This window comes from Cupressus sempervirens, chromosome 5, assembly GCF_028749045.1.
Source record: "Cupressus sempervirens isolate cs-2001-9-10 chromosome 5, ASM2874904v1, whole genome shotgun sequence".
Lineage (NCBI taxonomy): Eukaryota > Viridiplantae > Streptophyta > Pinopsida > Cupressales > Cupressaceae > Cupressus > Cupressus sempervirens.
The window spans coordinates 1,040,859,778-1,040,881,073 of record NC_143122.1 but is presented as its reverse complement, the minus strand read 5'-3'; the positions used below and the strand labels follow the sequence as shown (position 1 = coordinate 1,040,881,073).

At 34.2% G+C, this 21,296-nt stretch overlaps 1 protein-coding gene across 2 annotated transcripts in view; it reads right to left on the bottom strand.

The window, feature by feature from the left end:
* The window catches only part of LOC149559497 (Phototropic-responsive NPH3 family protein), a 120,316-nt gene extending 119,252 nt beyond the window's left edge, over positions 1-1,064 (bottom strand). For both annotated transcript variants that reach the window (XM_089833410.1, XM_089833411.1), the window contains exons 1-2: positions 928-1,064; positions 548-694 (exon numbers count right to left, since the gene is read on the bottom strand). In XM_089833410.1, coding sequence (XP_089689536.1) covers positions 548-660 — 113 coding nt within the window. In that variant the 5' untranslated portion in view covers positions 661-694; positions 928-1,064. The remainder of the gene's footprint in view (positions 1-547; positions 695-927) is intronic.
* Between the last annotated feature and the right edge of the window lie 20,232 nt (positions 1,065-21,296).

Sequence of the window (21,296 nt, the reverse complement as noted above, 5' to 3'; positions counted from 1 at the left end):
AACAATTATTAGCACCAATGGTGGCAAAAGGAAAAGGATTGTATCTCAATATCTTGCAGCAGACAAGTTTTGAAAATAAAATAAAGTACAGGATTATATCCTTATACAAATAACCCAATAATATCATTACATAGCTAGATGCAGGATAGAACCTGCAATTCTCTCTTCTCTTTCCACCTCATGGCAAAAACTCATGTGGACACGGATGAGAATTTTCATTTTGGTGTACCGAAATATTCATTTAAGCAAGCCAATTTTCATTTAGGCATCATCTGACAATAACGTAAATAGCAAAAATCCAGAACTGGACACAAAAAGGCATGTGGGCAGAAGTAGATAACCAAGCAAATCCAAAAGTTATAAGTAATTCATTATCCAGCCTATTTTAACATACTGAAATTTTCAAACAAAACAACTCGCATCAATGCAATAGAGCAGTATTTAATCAAAACGATCTTTCTAATTAAGCTAAAATCTCGTAACTAAACAAAGCCCACAACATGAAATGTGATCAACTGAATGAAAAATACACTGATTTTGTAAATACCATTCAGTTGTTCTCTTCATGGCATTTGCAAGAAGCTTCTTCTTCTTCTTTCCTGCTGGAGCAGTGCCTGATGCTCCTAACATCACCATCTTAATGTCGTTGGTCTTGTCCATATGCCCGTACAGGATAACGTTTTCGATAGCACCACTGCAAACAAAATATCAGATCATATACCCATTTATGGAATACAAACAAAATCTTCAATCTTTCATGGCCTTTTCTCATTAGTTCTCGTTTATTACAGGAGAGAGATTTCCCGCAAGTGGGATATCATCTCGGTTATGCGGGTTTACAGTCGTTTAACGCAATTCTAAGTCGGAACAATTTATCTAACAGCATATTGCCAGTAGACTATTGTGCGGAATTATGCATGGCCTTACGTTCTCTTTGTTAAACGGAAGCCTAATCGACGTTTCCCAAAAGCAATCTCGAACTTCTTCACTTGGGAGTTGGAAGAAAGGGAAAAAGCCTACTATATGTCACCATGCCAAGACAAAGGCTTAACGTTACGAAGTGGTGAAAAGATTTTGTGTTTTTCTAGGACAATTTTCCTATTTTTAGTGGAAAACAATTGTTAATATTTGAATTGAATATTATATAGGTGTTTATCATATTATTATGGTATTATATCGGATTTTTTTTTTCTTCTTTTGACAAGATATAATAGTATAATGCTAATAATAATAATATTTGTGAAAGGATACAAACAATTAATTTTTTCTTTAACATTTGTTAAATATTGATAAAACTAACGATAAGTTAGTAAATAATTGTTAAGTGGCATTATGATAAATACTCATAAATTGTAGATCTTACTTTTTCTAATTTCAATCATAATGACATTGTTTTAGTATTATAATAAAAAATTAGTTAAGACTTCATTGAATGTAATAGTATTTTCTTATGACAAGTGTAAAAAGTGTCATTTAGTGGTGAGTACCCTTAGTTATAGTAAAAATTATTAACAAATAGTAATGTAGAATATATTAATAACATTAATATAGTTAATTTTTTAAGATTTAAAACATAATTATTAATTCTAAAAAGTATTATGTTCATCTCAAAATAAAAGATTCAATTACATAATTATAATTATTTATTTTACTGTTGTTATAAAAATAATTAATTTTTATTTTCATTATTTAAAAATTTATAATTTATAATTGATTTAAATATTTATGTTAGTTTTATTTATATTATTTCTTAATCTTAATTTATTTTATTAATATACTTTTTGATTATATATGATCAATAAAATTTATATTTTAAAAAAAGACTAAAATATATTAAAAAAATAATGTGTTTTTAAAAATAATAAAATACTATATATTTAAAAGTTTAATATATAATTAATATAAGACTAAAAGATTTTCTAAAAATGTTAACAAAATTCATGCAATGTGGAAAGAATGATAAAATTCTACACAATAAGATCTCAAAGAATTTAGACAATCAAATGACCAATAAATAAATTTTCAATATTATGAACTTAAAAAAAATACAATTTCATTGGATAAAACATAAAATATATAATTATAAGAAAAGTGACAACTTCTAATTAGTTTGGAAATATAAATTGTAATGCCCTGCTTGGAGATCCTTGGAACAACGATAAATAAAAGCTAATTTTTACTTTTTTGTAAGGTATTAAGCATGGATTCTAACAACATCAACATGCAATAGATCACAAGATCACAACAGATTAGAAGATTTAACCAAACAATCCAAGCAATCAATGATCTCCAAGCTTCACTACTTACCAACTCATTCATTAACCAAATATGTAAGTTAAACATACAAAGATATACTTCACATTCGAACTGTCAAGATCTAGGAAGGTTCAGAACCCAATAAGGTATCGAAGACTCCAAATCTCATTTCTTGAAGGTGCACAAAGATGCTCCTTGTTTAGCACACAAAGAAGTACATCATGCCAGACTCGCACAATTGAACACATGCTCGCACGAATAAGCATCACATCTCGCACGAGGGAATGCTTTTTGGCATGAGAGAACAACTTAAGTGTGAGCCAGTATTAGTTTGCATGAGTAAATGCCAGGTTGTGTGAGAGTATGCACACTCGTGCAAGCATCTACCACAGCCCACATGAGAGAATGTTTTCCTCATGCAAGGAAACACATCTCTGATGCAAAATCGGTTGACAACATAAATAAAATGCATAAATGGAAGTATAGTAAGAATAAATCCTCCACATCGAGGAGTACCAAAAACACATATGTCGAGGCTCAAACACTCAAGAACATGGAATACAAATGATGTGCTAATAAAGGAGAATCAAACATCTAACCATCTAATCCATAGCATTTAATGTAATCATGTGAAAAAGAAACATCCTAGTGAACATACATATGCATAAATCAACTATCTCATTAAACTGAAATAACATAAATCTCATGGAAACATACTCCGGAAAGGCATAGAGAACCATGTGAACATCCAACTCTGGAATTGAACATGGAGGAAGGCCAACTCTGTACGCTAGTGCCCAGTAGCAATACATGTAGTTATGTCTCCCAACCACGTGGAACATGTAGGCCCACTTCCACCATGCTGATGGAGATAGCGATTCAACCAAAAATGCACATAATAAAGTCATCCATGGCTAACACTCATGCCAAGTAGTGCAAAGAAGTGAAAGTAATATCATGCAACAATGCAATAGAACAAGTCTTAGTCAGATGCTTTATGGTTCTACTATGTAGGGACTCTAGTGGAGAGTTGATCACTTGGTATCGCGGAGCCCAAGCTAAACATTGTCCAAAAACTCTCCCTCAAGAGGCCATCACACTATGTCCTAGGTATACCTATACATACACCTTCTCTCAGAACACCCATATAGGCACATACCCTTGGATCTCATGTACAAGTATTTTCTTATCTTATCTTAGTTTTATTACCCATTAATTCATTTTGTTATCACTTATTAGAAACTTCTTCACATTACCTTGTTAGAGATCTTACCTAGGGTAATGAGAGAAGCCCCTCCACTTGTCTACCCTACATACCCATGCTCATCACATGATGAGTACCCGTAGGTAATGCAGTTTCCTAATCCAACCCCAATGAACATAACTCAACCGATAGTGACTAGGACTTCGGGTCTCACAAGAACCCCAAAAGTGCAAGCTCATGTGCTTGTGTGTGGGCACTGCAACTACACAAAGATCATAAACAACAAGGGTTGGATGAGAAACAATAAAACACCAAGTATAAAAATCACACAACCAAGCATGTTGTCAGGAGTACAGATTCAACATGAAACCCAATGCAAGAAGAATACATCTATGGTCAGATTGGATTCCTCGTGGATAATCCAAGTCCACAACCAACATCAGTTCCAAGAAATACCCAAGAAAATATGGCAGCAAACAAATCGAGACAAAGTCAAAAATGCCCAAAATCCAATGTTGACAAAAATCAATAAAATCAAAACATGACCAACATAATAGTTTGAAACCCTTGAATCCCACTCCAAAAGGTAAAAAAATGCTCGTACCCACCCAACTAAGTAGAGCTAACATATAAGGGCAGAGGGGAACATTAGTTCTCTACCTCCTAATAAACTACTACCAAAAATAGACTTAGAAACGGAGTTGAGGCATAAAAACAGAAGAGCCCTACCAAGTAGCCAAAAGTGAAAAAATAGGAATGCTTGCAATAAAATAATTGCTCCACTAAAACTGTCAATAGCCTCGGCAAACCAAGGTCTCCCCGAGTTGGATCCAACAAAATCAATCGTACATCGATTACACGCTCATAGCTCCCGCAACAAATAAAACATCAATCCTCCTTAAGAGGGTTTTTGGATTTTTCTCTCAAATTCCAATTTAAAAGTTAGAAGTGAGAAAATAAGTCAAAGTGCAATATAAAATTAGGAAATTAACTAGCTTACTAGATTGACCCCTGCTCAACCTAGACAAAATCAAGTAATTCCAATTAAATGGAATTCAACTACAAGAAAGTTGTCGATAATTAAAATAATAAAATCAAATACCAAAATACCCTTAAAACATCAAATCACAATATTCCTTAATAATTTTTGCGACAAATGCAAACATCTAGATGCACGAACATAATACTAGTCTAGTCACAATTGCAAATGAATATGGATTAATTAAATCGCTGGAGGGTTTAATTAATAATTAAATAAGATATCACTCATATAGGGACAATATTTGCTAGGTATAACCAACCAAATCACTAACTCCATATGCCACTGTTGGGGATATAAACCTTGCCCACTAAACAACACGATCAAGTGCAATTGTATATAATAATATAGCCAAAGAAATAAATGCATTAAATCATGTAAAATTAACCTTTTACTTAATTATATTAAAATAATCTATTTACATGACTCACTACATCATAAAACATCTCAAGGCAAGAGTGAAGTAAATATATGTAGCATCAAATCATAGTATCTAGAATCCAATAAGTCCATCATATACTCATAAACAAAATATATGTCCAAATAAAAAATAACCAGATAGCATCACAAAGCATCATGTCACATCAATAAGCATCATCATGTAGATACAATCAAATTGAACAACATAGTATCTATCATCTATGATACTAGCAATCAAAATATAGTATCTAACCATCAAGTCATCTTGAGTATCATCCCACATGAGTTACAAAATCTCTCTCGAATCAAAATATAACAAGGTACAAAATTCAAACACGAGAGGCACTACATCCTCCCCTACTAGGCATAGGCTTAGTCCTAGAAGCCTGTAAAATGAAAAGGATACAAATCTCTCAACCATGTAGCATCCTCTCAAGAAGCATAAGTCTCATCATTTGGGTCCCATTGAAAACTTACCTACTCTCAACACAAATAAAAAAGACCAACTCACAAGACCCTACAATATCTTCTTCCCTTAGAACTTTGCAAAATTTAGGTGGGTATACTTGGGAATTTACTCTCTCTTTCTTTATATTTCTCAATTTTCAACATAAAATCCCCTATAGTAGATAATTGGCCTTAACTCTTCTAATCCTAAGACTATATGATAGATAATAAATAACTAATCCATCAAAGCCTAAAACTGTATGAATAAAGTATAGGCTTACTTTTCAAATCTTCAATAATAAAACTTAAAAGGTTGATTTATAAAAGATTATACCATATATACATTCCAAACTATATCAACTTTAATGGATAACAAATAACTTATCTATTGTTCTATTGTCTCACAGGAATTTGACATTTACTATCAGATCTATCTTAACACTTTGTGAGAAGAATATCAATATTTAGTTATAGATCTCATTCTTATCAAAATCTTCATTGAAAACAAAGGAATTCTTCCAACTTATATCAAGCATTTACATAACCCATTTAGATCATTAGAAAAATTTAAATTGAAATATAATTCAAAATGAATTACAATTGAGACTCATAAAACTTTACTATTAAATATAAGAGAACTAAGTGGTAATAAAGAAGAGACAATATCTAAAATGTACAGCTAACTTTTTGCACCTTTGTATTACTTTCTTTCAAAATATACAATTCAATGTCAACTCCTATAAGAGAAAAACTCAATTAGATCAACAATTGTGAACTCTTACTTCTTTCATTCTATATTTTGGAAAAAAACATATATAGTATATATGGACCAACTTAGAAAATGAACAAGACTTTGTTCAAAAAAATGATTCTCAGACCTTTTGAAAGCCTTGGAAACTCATTTATATAAATGAGTTACAAACAAGCTTTAGGCTACAAAAAAAGACAAATGTCATCCATTGATTTAACAATTTATTTTTTACAACTAGAACAAATGAATTACATCAGTAAACAAATAATTCCCAAAATTACAAATTGTCTTGATGTAATAGGCAAGATACAACCACCTTTATTCAAAATATTCCCTATTCATGAGAAAGACTAATTTCAAAAAAATTTATTCTAGTGGTTCCTTGTGATTTGAATCATCATATGGATCATATTTCTTTACCCAATCATGATATTCTTCACTTGTTGGCCATGCGTACTCAAGGATCTGATCTAACACCTGTCTATAAGAATTGTATTTTATTGTAGCCTAAGTAACTTCTCAAAATTCTCATAAAAGTTCTAGAATTCACCAATTTGGATATATATTCCTAGAAATGTGTCATGTTCATAGCCTTTGCTATAATTTTCACCATATTACCTACCTCAGTAATAGCCTCTGCTTTCTAGTTAGTAAATTCTTTGATACTATTATTTATATCTAGAAATGGCAGGAGCGAGGTCTCCTGGTAGCTTTCTATGGCATCTTTTAATTCCATCAATCTATTTTCAATATGTTCTGGCAACATTGAGAAATTCTTTAGGAAATTGACAATTTTAGTAGTTTGCATAGCATTTTGGAAAGTATTAGGATCTATCCTTGCACATAGTTCAACCTTCTTCATTTTTTGTACTTGGATAATTCATTTTTGATAGGTGGGTTTAACCAACATTCTATCATCTTCCATCTTGTTGATTTCCAAGTATAATATTTTGCATGCTTCATAGAGATTAAATAATTTTCTATCTATCTTCTCATGTAGCCTCATCAATACAATTCTAGCAATGATTTCTCTATCATAAATATTATGTTTGTCTTGACTATTTTCTAACTGCATCTTTAAATCTACCATTTCTTTTATTAATGCATCATCTTTTTTTCTCCTTTTGATTCTAGTTTGTTGTAACTAACCTTGTTGAGAAAATGATACAATGCTCAACTATCCGGATGGCTCTTCCTCACTCCTAGTAGATGGCTCAACAATAGTAGGAACTTTGACAACTTCTAACTAAGATATTATCCCTTCCAATAGATTTATTTTGTTTTTCATGTCAATTGTCTTTTTTGTCCTTTGCTCATAAGAAAAAAAGAAATGTTTGTATTGTTCTTGTAAATCTTCATATCTTTTCTTTGTCAAGGGAAACACCATGAAGATAAGAAAATTGTTCTTGTATACTTATGGTTGAATCAGAAAGTTTGGTATCCTTTACCCTTTGTATAATGATATTTTTTTCGACCCCAGTGCCTTTCTCATCTCCTATGTTTGATCCAAATGTAGTGAGATTCCATGTTGCCAAGGCACCCAAATCTTTACTATAATATGTGTCTCTTGTCATATCTTCTAACCCCTTTAAATGTGGTCTTTTTAGCCTTATATTTTTCATAATTGAATGAAATGCAATGGCATTAGTAATCTTGAGATTAAGTGCTAGCTGGACCCCTACTTTCTTAACTATCTACCTCCCTTCATTTGGATTGATTTTCTCAAACATGATCATCATTTAATTCTTTACTTCTTGTTCTAAATTGTTAGGGTCAACATCTGATTTATGCTTCCTTTTTTCTTCAACTCTCTTAAGAGAATCCTCTCTACAATGTTGCCATAACAATTGCTTGAAAGACACTGATTTCACAAATTCATGATCCTCCACATTTACATCATAGGCCTCTTTCTTCATCTCTCTAGGGACAATGTGTTTCATCTCTTATATGGCGATGCCTGAAATAGGGGCTCTAAAGGTCTAAGGATCTACTCCCTTTAGCAACTCTTTAGGGCTGTATAGATATTCCTCTTCTTCATAATCATTATTATCATAAGGAAAATTTAATCACCCTACTTGCTCTATCTATTGAATATGCTCCTTTTCTATAGAAATAATTTCTCCTTAGGTTTTCATTTTCTTCCCTTTAGATACATCTTCAATTTGAGCATCTATGGTATGAGGGGCTATAGGAGGTGGACTGGAGGACTTAGGAGATGGAGATCTCCTTTCATGATCTTCTATTGTGATAGCTTCCATGCTTGGGACTTCAACTATGTCTGGATCAAAAAATTTCTCTCTTGTTCTTCTCCTTTGATATATCCTCAAACCAATTTGAGCTCTAGGCTCTTCACCTGTCTTAGCAATAGGGGCTGGTGTTTCCTCTTTGATCCTCTTTTGTCCCCTCTTTTCTTTTGGGACTATGTCAGTTGACTATTATAAAGCATTAAGGCTTTCTTCATTATCCACAACTGTGAGCTTTATCTTCTTGCTCTTCCCTAACTTCTCATTCATTGTGTCATACATTTTTGTAAAATTATTAAAAATTATCCTCAATATCTGCTCCAAACTTTTGCAATTTGAGAGAGGATAATAGCTTAGGTCTTCTTCATGGATTTCACTCATCATATCTTGATAAACATGTCATCCAATATTTTTCCTTTTGTGTGATTCCAAATCGTCATCATTTATGATTATATCTTTAGGAAAATCAAATTAATAGGCAACCCTAGGGTTCAAGTTTATCTTTATTATCAATCTAACATAAAAGCCCTCAATATCATTCAACCTTTTTGAATTGACATCCATATTGTATGGCCTTAACATATGAACCAATTGATCCCTCCCTTCCTTCATTATTGCAAAGTGATGGAATTAGGTGAGGTCAAGGAAGAAAGTTCATTTTCTTTCTTTATTCGGTGGAAAATCAGTATCTTACAACATTACAATCTACCTGATAACTTCCAAGAATCCTATCCTTAAAGGAACATACCTGGGCAACACATTTGGTCTGCCTAGAAAATCATATATTCTGATAACTATTATGTTCTTTTAGAAGTAAATATCCCCCCATTGATGGAAAATCTTTGGTTTGACACCACAATCAATTGGCCTCAGAATTTTTTTTAAAGCTTGAGGGAAATTGCTCATATTCTGCAAGATTCTCTTCCTCAATATAGATCCAAATTCATTCTAAAAAAGAAGAACATTGGATCCCTCCCAATTAGAAGATATAGTAGTCCATAATTGAACTAGTAGTGGTTCACCATCTCTTTCAAACTCTAAATCCATGTATTGTGCAAAATAATCTTTATTCTGAAAAAGGATCAAATGTTTCAACAATGAGATCCATTTGAAATTTGAGGATTTCCCTGTCTTTAGAATTGTCAATGCCTCATTGAAGTTGTTCTCCAAATAACCTAAGAAATCAAAATCCACTTCTTCTCCATCCTTATGGAGTCCAAAACACATCCATAATGCAACCTTACTAAATTTCCTATTATATAAGGTTGTGTGTGTATTCACAAAGGTATCATTCTAATGATCACAATTTACTATAGTATGTAAGATAGCTAGATGTGACAACTTTACAGCATCTACTTCATTAAAAAAGGACACAACTAATTTATGTTGTCTATCAGCCCTTGCATGATCAAAATCTTCATCAAGCATCTTGAAGTCAACTCTGTCAATTACTTCATCAGCTAAATGCAAGTTTAAATCTTTCCTGGTGGACTCTATGTCAATTTTGAGGAGAACATTCCCATCTAGATCTTTGATCTCATGTGTTATGGGGTCATACCTTTCCACCAACTCAAGGAGTAGGTCAATGTATAACAACACAGTGGGGATTACCAATTTCCCTAAATCATGTTGCCATACATTACTTAGTGGACTCCCTACATTTTCCTAACTATACCACCATCTAAAAATCTATAAACCCTTGGTTGGCATATAAGTGTTAGCAATGCTTCTGAACCTATCCTTCAAAGCAAGGTAGGTTTCATTTCCTAGGGTTTTCAAAAATTCAGCTACCTCTTTACCCTCCTTAGAACATGGAAATTTCTCAAGGAAGTCATCTTGTAATCTTCTATCCTCATACTCAAATTTACTAGAGTATTTTCTTGGAGACATCTTCTCTATAATCTATTTGATTGCAAGACTTAGGGTTTATCTTTCTCTATAATAGTTTTAAACTTGGGCTCCAAATTTTAAAAATGATTGTCTATGATTTACCTAGTTCTTTTTGCAGAGAAATGAAGCACAGATTCGACTTTACTTGTAAATTCTTTGCATGTATCTTTTTCAAATTCTTCGCCAATCAATAGCTCCAGCCAACTTGATCACTCTGCAAACTTAAATTTTAGCATTTGATGTCTGAATTTGAAGAGTTTATTCATTTATGAGGGATTGAATACTTGTTATCTCCAAAATTTGCACCCTGAAATTTGCTTTAAGTCCTAAAACTTGCAGCGATTTTGGAGAAACATGGGATCAGCCAAAAGTTGTGGGTAACTTATAACTTGGCTGAACCTCCGGATCCTAGGCCGGTTCCTGTATAATATATCTAATACCTTACTTATACTAATGGAAATGTGAAAAACTTTTAGATGGAAAAGGGTAAAAAGATGACCTAAAACACGGAAAACTTAAAGAAGTAAGGTGATACACCAAAATTGATAACACAGATTACTGTTATACTTGAGACACAATGAAAGATTTGACAAGACATTCACAACAAACCTTATTTGAAAATATGCTAATTCACATCAATAATTTAAGAGAAGGTCTATGAACTTTGAAAATATACGAAAGGAATTTGATCACAATCGAATACATCAATAATTTAAACACAACTCAAAACCTATGAACAACTATTTATAAAGAAGGTACAAGATAAGACATCATTCAGAAAGGACTATAATTAAAACACAATTTGAATAACATCAATCACCTTAACGCACACAACTAAATCTGTCAACTCCAAAACTGGTTCCAATGAAAACTCTATTTTCATCAAAGTTCCTCAAAACAGTACATCTGCATAATGGATCAGAATCATAAAAAATTACACTTCAGGATCAAATCACATAAGCGTCCTCCCTCAAAATCTGAACCCTTTCCTCAAAAATAAGAGGAGTATATATAAACAATACACTCCCTCAAAACAGGAAAAGTTGGGTCGAAATAATGAGTTAACTCATTATTAAAACCACTAAAAACTCCAAAAACATGCTCAAAATATCCCAAACTGAGGTTCCACCATCCATGCATGAGAAAAATTTAAGAAAACCCCCCAAACTACCAAAAATCACTCCATAATGCACTCTGTAGTCTTCAGTGTGAACTGGGCTTCTAAATATATCAACTGCAGCTGCCCCTTAAAATTTGGCATTTGAAAATACCAACCTCTCCTTTAACTCGTCTTGATTCTTTGACTTGTTGATTCCATTCTCTTTTAATTACATGAAGGTTATTATTAAATAATTGATTTGAAGAATATCAATTACTTAATAATAATTACAATTTAATTCTATGCAATTAAAAAAAAAAAATTCAAGACAAAAGTGAGTTCTCCCTTTTATTTATTACTTATTGCATTTATGATTATATTTATCTTAATAGTTGATCTATAGAATATCAACTAAAGACAAAAATAATAACATTTAATTTTTTAATGCAATGAATAAAAAATAAAAATAAAACTAACACATATAAGTCTTTTTTTGTTTTTTTATAACAAAATAGACACTCAAGAGAAAGTCTACATTATTATTTTAAAAACTTATATATGAAAACGCATCCCTTCATGCATGGACCCGAAAAATTCCTTAAAACCAATTAAGAATTTGATAAAAAGGAAGGCGGTAGTTTTGTTTTTCATTTCATGTCGAGAAAGAGCAAGATAAACTGAGCAGGGTCATTTTGAAACCCTAGCCGTCCTTTCTTAGCTTCTGCAATTTTCTTTCTATTGTTGGATGCTCCATTTTCCTTTACCCTGCTCTTTGCTGATCTTTGTCATGGTATATCAGTGAACGTTGGCATGAAAATTCATGAATTTTTTTGACTGCCGACTGGGAGTTTATTGCTTCTTGGATGCCATAGAGTTTTTCTGAGACTTATGGTTAAAAACGCATGGCTTTTAAAACAAGCCGACTGGTGTCTACTATTTGATTTGCCTTTGTTTGATCCAAACCACCATGATGGAGATATACGCAGCTTACTTGGTCATTTTGCTATTGAGAATGCACATCTGCGGGGTATTTCTTTCTTGTGTCCTGACTGACCTTGGAGATGCCATGATCTAGGTTTCCTTCCTTCTCTCCTACCATTTTTTGGGTCTTTGCTTGCGGCTGTTTGAAGATGGAGGTATTGTTGTTGTTCACCTGCGGCTTCTTTTGCTGTAAGTTTTAAATTTCCTTTTCTTGGCACTCAGACAACCACATCTTTTGTCATTGCTTGGTATTCTAAAAGATGTCGTTACTTTTATTTTTTTGGGTTATGGAGCACATTTGTTATGGCTCACGACTTTTGTTTGGTTGCTATGCTGGAGATTTTTCTAGGCTATTGTGGCTGCCATGATATAATCTCCTTTCAATCTCAAAGCCACCATGATTTTAAAGAGATCTATATTTTCATGTTTCATGATGTCATTTTTTGAAGACATTTCCTGCATTTAAATTGCAATTCACAACCCAAATTTATGAATGGTTGATATCTGGAGTTGCAAACACCTATAGTAGCTGCTAGGGTTTATTAAAAAGGAAGACATTGTTATAAGAGCAAAATATGATGCTCAAACTATTATTCTGGAGATGTCTGAATTTGTTCTATCAATCTCTTATGAAAGTGATTTCCTTCTTTGAATCTTGCTCTTTGAGATTATAAATTCTGGGCGTTATACTTGTTCTTCACTTGCTGCATATTTCATCCTGTTTATCCACCTTCTTTGAGGCTGCCAATCTTTTTTATGTGTCTGCAGTATTGTAGATACACAATCTTCAACATTGATATTGAGGAGAAAAGGCTTTGACCAAAGTTCTCTTAGCAACACTCTTACCCACAAACTATTATACCCAAACAACCTTCATGATTCTAAACATCATTATAACACGGGATTGCTAGGAGACATTGTGCAAAGAATGCAACACTCTTCCTAGTAGCTGAAAAGCAAAGAAAGATGGGAATAGTCGTTGATGTAGTCTCCATCTATCTTCTTGATCTCTGTGATGCCAGTAGTTCTAAGCAACTGGGAAGCTGATTTGTTAAAGCATAGACTGAAGCAAAAGCCAAGAAAGTCTAACAAATGTTAGCAGGTACCCCAATTTCTTCAAAAATATCTCCTTTTCTGCAAACCACTATCTTTCAAAAATGAAAACAAGGCACCTCTATTGTTACTGTGGCCTCTTTCTATTGCAATTTCAACAATACTTGTCCTTTGAAATTATAGCATGCATTCTTTCTACTAGCTGAAAATGTTTATCTTTTTGCTATGTTTGAATCTTCTTACCGTGGCTTTCATTCTTGCTGCTATACTTCTCTTGTTTTCACCAGTTTTATCGGTAAAAGGTTTCAAAACAAAATAAATTGTCCCTTTAATATTATTGTACTTCATGATCGACCTCTCTATTTGCTGGTGTATGTCTGTATTTTACTGAGATGAATAGCATGTAAGATGATGAAAGTGAGATGAAGTGAGCTATCAACATTGCTTAGATCCATTGGATCTAATCCTTTCTCTTTTGTGGACGTAGGGATTGGAAGCATGGAAAGGACAAGATCCAGAAAAGCAAGATAGTGGATGCAGATGGACGCCACTTCACCAGTCATTACAGGCAATGACTGGTGCCCATGACCTTTTCCTCCCTTTTCTCCTTTTTCATGTTATTGATTTTAGTAGGGTATAGACGTATGTCAGCAAATAGGGACTACTCTCACAGTCAAATGTGTGGGAGAAATTTACTTTCAGCATTTAATTTCTATTATGGTTTGCTTCATCATGCAAATACTGAATAACATTTCAAAATGAATAAAATACTTTTCTTTGATGTATTTTCTGAAAATTACTTTGAAAGTAATAAGCATGTATTTTACTTCATTTGAACATATGTGAAAAATGAACAACATTTTTGGTGACCTTTGCTGACTATCTGCCTGCTAGACACTTGATCACTTGCTTTTGACATCCATTGGGCATTAGAGTCTAAAAATATGAATTCCTTGAACCTAAACCAGACTTGACACGACCCCTAAAGTTGTTGATATGGGCTGGGATGTATGCAAATGAGTCTAATGATAACTGACAGGTTATTATTAGACTAATTTTTATGCATGATCAGACTGTAGCATCAACTTTAGAAGTCAAATTCATAGTTATCCATCTCAATCATGCATAAAAATGTGTGAATTGGATGGATGCAAGTGATTAGTATATGTGTGTGTGTGTGTATGGTTACGGCTGCCAGGTATGTATGAAAGTGGGACTAAAAATGACATGAAAAATGCAGCCCTAGGCATATGCACATGTATGCGTATGCTGACCTACATGTATGCGTTCAATCCATGCATTAGTGTGTATGGTTGAGGTGGGTGGGTATGACATGAAACAACCAAACTAGCAACTTGACACCCCTAAAACCTAAGAACAAAATAGGAAACTACTCTAGGAAAGGAAACAAAAACCGACATGTTCTTGGACAACACTTAGGGAAAACTTAAACTAATATGCAGGTGCATTTATTGAAAGCATGAAACCTAACCTAGAAAACAAACAGAAATAAAATCATACCTCAAAGCAAGCCTTGAGGTGAATCCTGTTAACAGGAATTGGTAGAACAACTCCTTGAATAGTGGCAAGCTGGAAAGCATTGTGTTCCTTGCATTCAACAATCTGAAAAGGGCCTTCCCAAAAATGATCAAACTTAGCATGCTGCCCTGGTCTTGTCTTAAGTGCATCCCACTTCAGCACCATATCTCCTTCTTTGAAATGATGATCTTTTGCCTTTTTATCAAATGTTCTCTTCACCTGTAGCTGCTGGTATTCCATTTCCTGCAGTGCCTTGCTCCTTTTCTCCTCTAACTCCATTAATTTAGCAAACCTTAGCTTAAGAGGATCCTGTTCTTCAAACAATATCAGCTGATCAACAAGCTATAACACAAGAAACTCAGTAGTAACAGGTAACTTGGCCTCCTTCTCGTATACTAGAATGTAAGGAGATGTTCCAATGATTCACTTAAGAGTAATCCTATCCAACCATAAGGAAAATTTCAACTTTGCATGCCAATCTCTCTTATTCTCCTCTAACATTCTTTTAATAATCCTTAAAAGGTTCTTATTTGTACTTTCAGCCAAACCATTACCCTGAGGGTAATAGTTCAATGAGGTATTCAGATATATACCTTTCTTTAGTGCCCATTCAGACACTCTTGCTCCCACAAAGGCTAATGCATTATCAGAAATGATCAAATCAGGAACACCAAACCTTGTAGTCAACTCATCATAAAAATTAAGTACAGCCGATTCATTTGCCTCTCTTAATGCTACTGCTTCAGTCCATCTTGTAAAATAATCCATAGCTGTGAGAATCCATTTGTGACCTAAACTAGAGTTTGGATTAATTGGGCCTATGAAATCAATACCCCACTTCATGAATGGCTGCTCAACCAAAATCGATTTCAAGGGTAAGGCTGCCAGCCTTTCCTTGCTAGCAAATAATGCACATTTTTGGCATTTTCTTGACCAACTATGGGCATCTTTGAACAGATCAGGCCAATAGAATCCTGCCCTCAACACTTTATAAGCTGTCGTCTTTGGGGAAAAGTGACCCCCTTCATCATGAAACTGTTTCAGGATCTTGCTGGTCTGATCAACACTTATACAACGTAATAACATGCCATTATGGTCCTTTCTAAACAAAACATCATGAACCAAGACATAAGGAATTGATTGAAGTCTAAAATACCTGCGTTTTCGCTCTATCCAATCTCAAAGGACACTCCCCTATTTGCAGAAAATGTGTCATTTCAGTCAACCAACAGTCTGATTGATTACCTTTAGCTTGATTATTATCAACCAGCAACAGATTTTGGTTGATTTCTACCTTTTGAAAGCTGTTTTCTGCCAACTCTTCGCATAATCCCTTGCCCCTAACCAGTTTGGTGATATGGATATCAACATCATACTCCATCACCCGAGTAATCCAGCCTGCTCTTTTTTCATTTAAATCTTTGCTTAACAAAAATTCCTTCACACTCAGATGAGAAACCATTAGATGAATTTTGCTGTTGGAAACTAGGGGTTTGAATTTTTTAAGACTTTTAATGACAGCAAAAACATGCTTTTCAACAAAGCTGTACCTTTGTTCGAAATCTTGCAAACCTTTGCTAAAAAACACGACAAGTTGTTCCAAACCTTCATCATTTTTTTGCACCAGCATTGCTAAAATGGCATCAAAACTGCCATAGGCATACAATATAAAATCTTTAGTAAAATTTGGATTAATCAAGGCAGGGGCAGTGGACAAGGCCTCTTTAATTGCTTCAAAACAAAGCTTTTCCTCTTTTGTCCAGTTGTAAACTGTATTTTTCTTTAACATTGTTGTTAAAGGCTTCAAAAGATTAGCAACATCAGGTATGAAACATCTAACAAAATTTATCCTACCAAGAAAACTTTGTAAACCCTTCTTGTGGCTGGGTAGTGGTAACTCTAAAATCGCTTGAACTCTCTCGGGATCTATAGTAGTACCATGCTTTGAAACAATATAACTGAGAAGTTTACCTTCATGAACAACAACTACAGATTTCTTTGGATTAAGAGAAATACCGAACTCCCTACATCTTTCTAACACTTGTCTAAGATGAAAAATGTGATCCTTAGCTTCCTTGCTGAAAACAGTAATGTCATCTAGATATACCAGCACTATCTTGTACATTAAATTTCGAAACGCCATGTCCATAGCCTTTTGAAACGTAGCTCCAACATTCACTAGCCCAAAAGGCATCCTTCTGTAAGCCATGGTTCCCCATTTAGTGGTGAATGTTGTCTTGAACTGATCTTCATCTTTTACCAGCACTTGATTATAACCAGAATAACCATCTAACAAAGAAAACCTTTCAGAACCTGAAACGTATTGTAAAATCTGTTCCATAGATGGTAAGGGATGCCTGTCTTTTAATGAAGCCATGTTTAAGTCTCTAAAATCTATGCATAAGTGTATTTCTCCATTTTTCTTTCTTACAGGTACTAAATTAGAGACCCAAGAAGTATGCTTGATAGGAAAGACAATCCCTCCTTCTAGAAGTTTGTTTAACTCTTTCAGCATTAGAGGTTCTAGTTTAGGATTGACATGTCTTTGTTTTTGCCTTATAGGTTTGGTGTTAGGCTCAAGCTCAATAGTATGTTGGGTTAACTTAGGGTCAAAGCCTTTTAGATTAGAATAATCCCATGCAAAAACATCATTGAACTCCTGAAACAATTCAATAAACAACTATTTTTCTTGTGGTGAGTTTATCTTACCAACTTTCAGCCTTTTTCCTTCAGAAATTTCCAGCTCCTCGTAATGCTCTTCTTTCACCAGCAAACTAGTTTTATCCTTTTTCACCTGATCATCTGGATCAAAGATAGTTTCTAAAGTGACCAAACCTTTAGACAACTTGTTTGTTTTCAGCTGAATAATCTGATCACTATATTGTTGACTGAATCTATCCTGATTAGCAACTGAAAACACATCTTCTTGCAACAAAAAACTTAAAATCTATTCATCTGAATCAAAAACCTGCCAATTTATGTTGTTATCTGGTATTGAAGTTCTAACCACCACCTTAACATGATGTTGTTCACTCTTTTTTGAGACATTTTTGACAATATCAAACTGTGCACCTACTGCTGCCAGCCTATCAGCAAACTGATTCTTTACTCTAGGTATAGATATTATATTGAAAGCTTCAAATTATTCTATAATATCCCATACTCTGTTCTTGTACATCTTTAAAGTATCATTCTTGACAGAAATCAAACCTCTAACCTGGTTTACAACGAGTTCGCTGTCCCCAAAAACTTGCAAGCGGGTTATGTTTCTCTTTCTTGCCCATTCCAAACCTTGAACCAGTCCTTCATATTCAACCACATTGTTAGAACATGCAAATGAAAAATGAAAAGCAGCAAAATACTTATCCTCTTGAGGTGATACCAGCATTACTCCCCCTCCAGCACCATTCTTGCTTCGTGAGCCATCAAAATACATCTTCCATACCTGATTTTCTTGTTCGCTAATCTGATTTGTATCTTTGATCAGATTTGGAATTTCTGAACCTTGATCTAAAATCATATAATTTCCAAAACCAGCATCATGAACAATGTTGTTTTGACTATTAGAAACATTTTCAGCAGCCCATTCATCAAGCAAAATATTCTGGATACCAGTAAGGGGTGTGTTAGAATCTACTACCTCAGGTTCATCAGTATCAAGTGACATCAGATTTGCATTTATAGCAGCAGGGACGTAAGGCTCTATATGGTCTTTTGGTAACTTTTCAGATTTAATAGTGATCTTTGTACCATATCTTGACCTAAAGAGCATATGAGACCAATTTGATGAAAAATAACCACCAATCTTTGCAGTGAAATCTCTAGACAAGCATAATGCAAAAAATGGTGGGAGATCTATGACATAAACATCCTGAGGTATTGAAAAATTTGGACAAGCATGAAAGGTAAGACTAGCATCCTTAATGACACCTATTGTGTTAACAACTAACCCATCCAATTGCACCACACCTTTCTTGAGAGGTTGATATTTCAGTCCTAGCTGATCTGCTACCTTTTTAGGCATAACTGAACTTGTGGCTCCACTATCAATCATGCAATTGTGAACCGGATTATTGCCTATGATCAAAGAGACATAGAAAGGGGGAGGTTTGACAGCTGGAACTATTGTTTTGTTGTTACCTTTTTCATTATTCACAAATACAACACTTGGCATATTTTCACCAGCATTACCTCTTTTTGATAATTCAGATTACAACATATCAACTTGACCAGGTATTGTCAAAGAATCCCACATACTAATAGATACATTCACTTTTTTCATATTTTCAACAACATTAAAAGGAATTGATGCATGTACCTTAGGCTACGATTTTGGAACAGCAAGTTGTGCTTGCTGTCCTATGTTGGCATGTGGATTAGTTGGCTTATCTGATCCTACAGTGGCTGTATTACTAATATTGTTGTTATTACTATTTTTTTTGGTCCTCTAAAGCACTTTTTTTATTCTTGGAATAAACAACAATATTAGGATCAGCGTTATTTATACCACAAAATTCATCTACCTGCCAATTTAGGAATGAAGCATCTGCAGGGGGTACATCTTGTCGTTGTTCCATTTCAGCCTCTAGTGCCTGCTGCATATATGTAGCATTTTGTACCATCAAAGCTTGCTGAATGATGCCATTTGAACAAGTAGCTTGACTATGAGGTTGATTACATGGAAAAAACTAGTCATATTATTTTGCATTGGTACAGGTACTATATCTCTTACCGGATTTGCAGTATTTAAGGGTGCTGGATTATAAGGCTTATATGGTCTTTGATTTATGCTCTGTTTATTTCCAGCATTGTACCCTTGAAAATTATGCCTATTTTGAAGTTGCCCTTGGTTTTGTGGTTGGTATCCTTGATTATTTTGTTGCTAGTAACTTTGATTTTGCTGCTGGTAACCTTGATTTGCAGTGAAATTTTGAGATTGAAAAGGTTGCCTTGGCTGAAACTGCTGCTTTTTGAGGTTAACCAATTCATTTTTGAAAGTTTGCATTAAGCTTTCAATCTTTTGTTGACCGATCTTAATCTCTTGCAGCTCCTGAGAAGGTCCTGCAATAGCTATCTCTTGGCTGGAAACCACTGGTAATGGGCTGAAAGATGGCATTTGCAAAGGTATATCTGGCTGTATATTCAGAAAAATAGGCAAAGGAGGTCTAGGAGCAATTTTACCTGCCTGTATGAGGCTATTTTCTGCCCTTACTGATATAGAAAATGCTTGTGGCAGCGTATTACCTCCCATAGACTAAATCATAATGGAAATGTTGTTGTTCAAACTCTTAAGATAGTATAAAAATGCATGATCAACACTTGGTCTAACAACAACAGGTATCCTATTCCATGTCTTTTGAAAATGTGTATTGAAATCAGTTATCTGTTCTTGTGGAGCCCTTTTTATGGTTGTTAGCTATTCTACCAATGAAAAATGATCAGATTTGTCTTCAAAAAATTTGGTGAATGCATCACCCAATTCATCCCATGTGCCTATTGAAGCTACTGGTAAACTTTTGGACCATTCCAACGCTTTCCCCTTGAATGAAGCGGTCGGTAACCTGATTGCTACATTTTCTTGCGTCACATGATGAACATTGCATAAAGTTGCTATATCCCTAACATGTTCAAAAGTTGTAGTTTGGCTTTCTCCGGTGAAATATGGCACTCCTTTCAAAGCTGCTAAAGGGATGTCATTATGCTACTGGAGATTCAAAGGACTCCCTTGATCAAAGGGAACAAAAGCGAAATTTCTTGGCTGAGCCATTACTGGTAGCTGATAACCTATCTGCTGTTGAGGTATTAATGATACAGCTGGTCCAGAAAATAAATTTGCAGCCGAACTTGATCTTGCTGTTGTATCTGCAAAAAATGTAGAAAATTTTGATTCCAAAGGCTCGGTTCTCCAATTGGGACTTACTGAAAACGTGCTATGAGTCTTTCTTTGATAAACTCGAGTACCCTGTGCTGATTTCTGATTTCTCTTTGCTAGCTTTGTCCTAGCAAGGGTTTTGCCACGCCTTTTGGGTGTTTCAAGCTGTAAATATTCAAATGTATTCAAACTTTTGGTTTGTACCTTTCTCATTAACAACACTGATTTGTACCTTTCTTCTCCACAGAGTCGCCAGATATGCAGAAAAAATTATAACTCTACTATTTGCACATCAAAAATAGTAGCAACTTCCTTAAAAAATAAGGCAAGGGTCCCACCGGGTGTGCCAAAAACTGTTATCTCCAAAATTTGTACCCTGAAATTTGCTTTAAGTCCTAAAACTTGTAGCGATTTTGGAGAAACATGGGATCAGCCAAAAGTTGTGGGTAACTTATAACTTGGCTGAACCTCCGGATCCTAGGCCGGTTCCTGTATAATATAT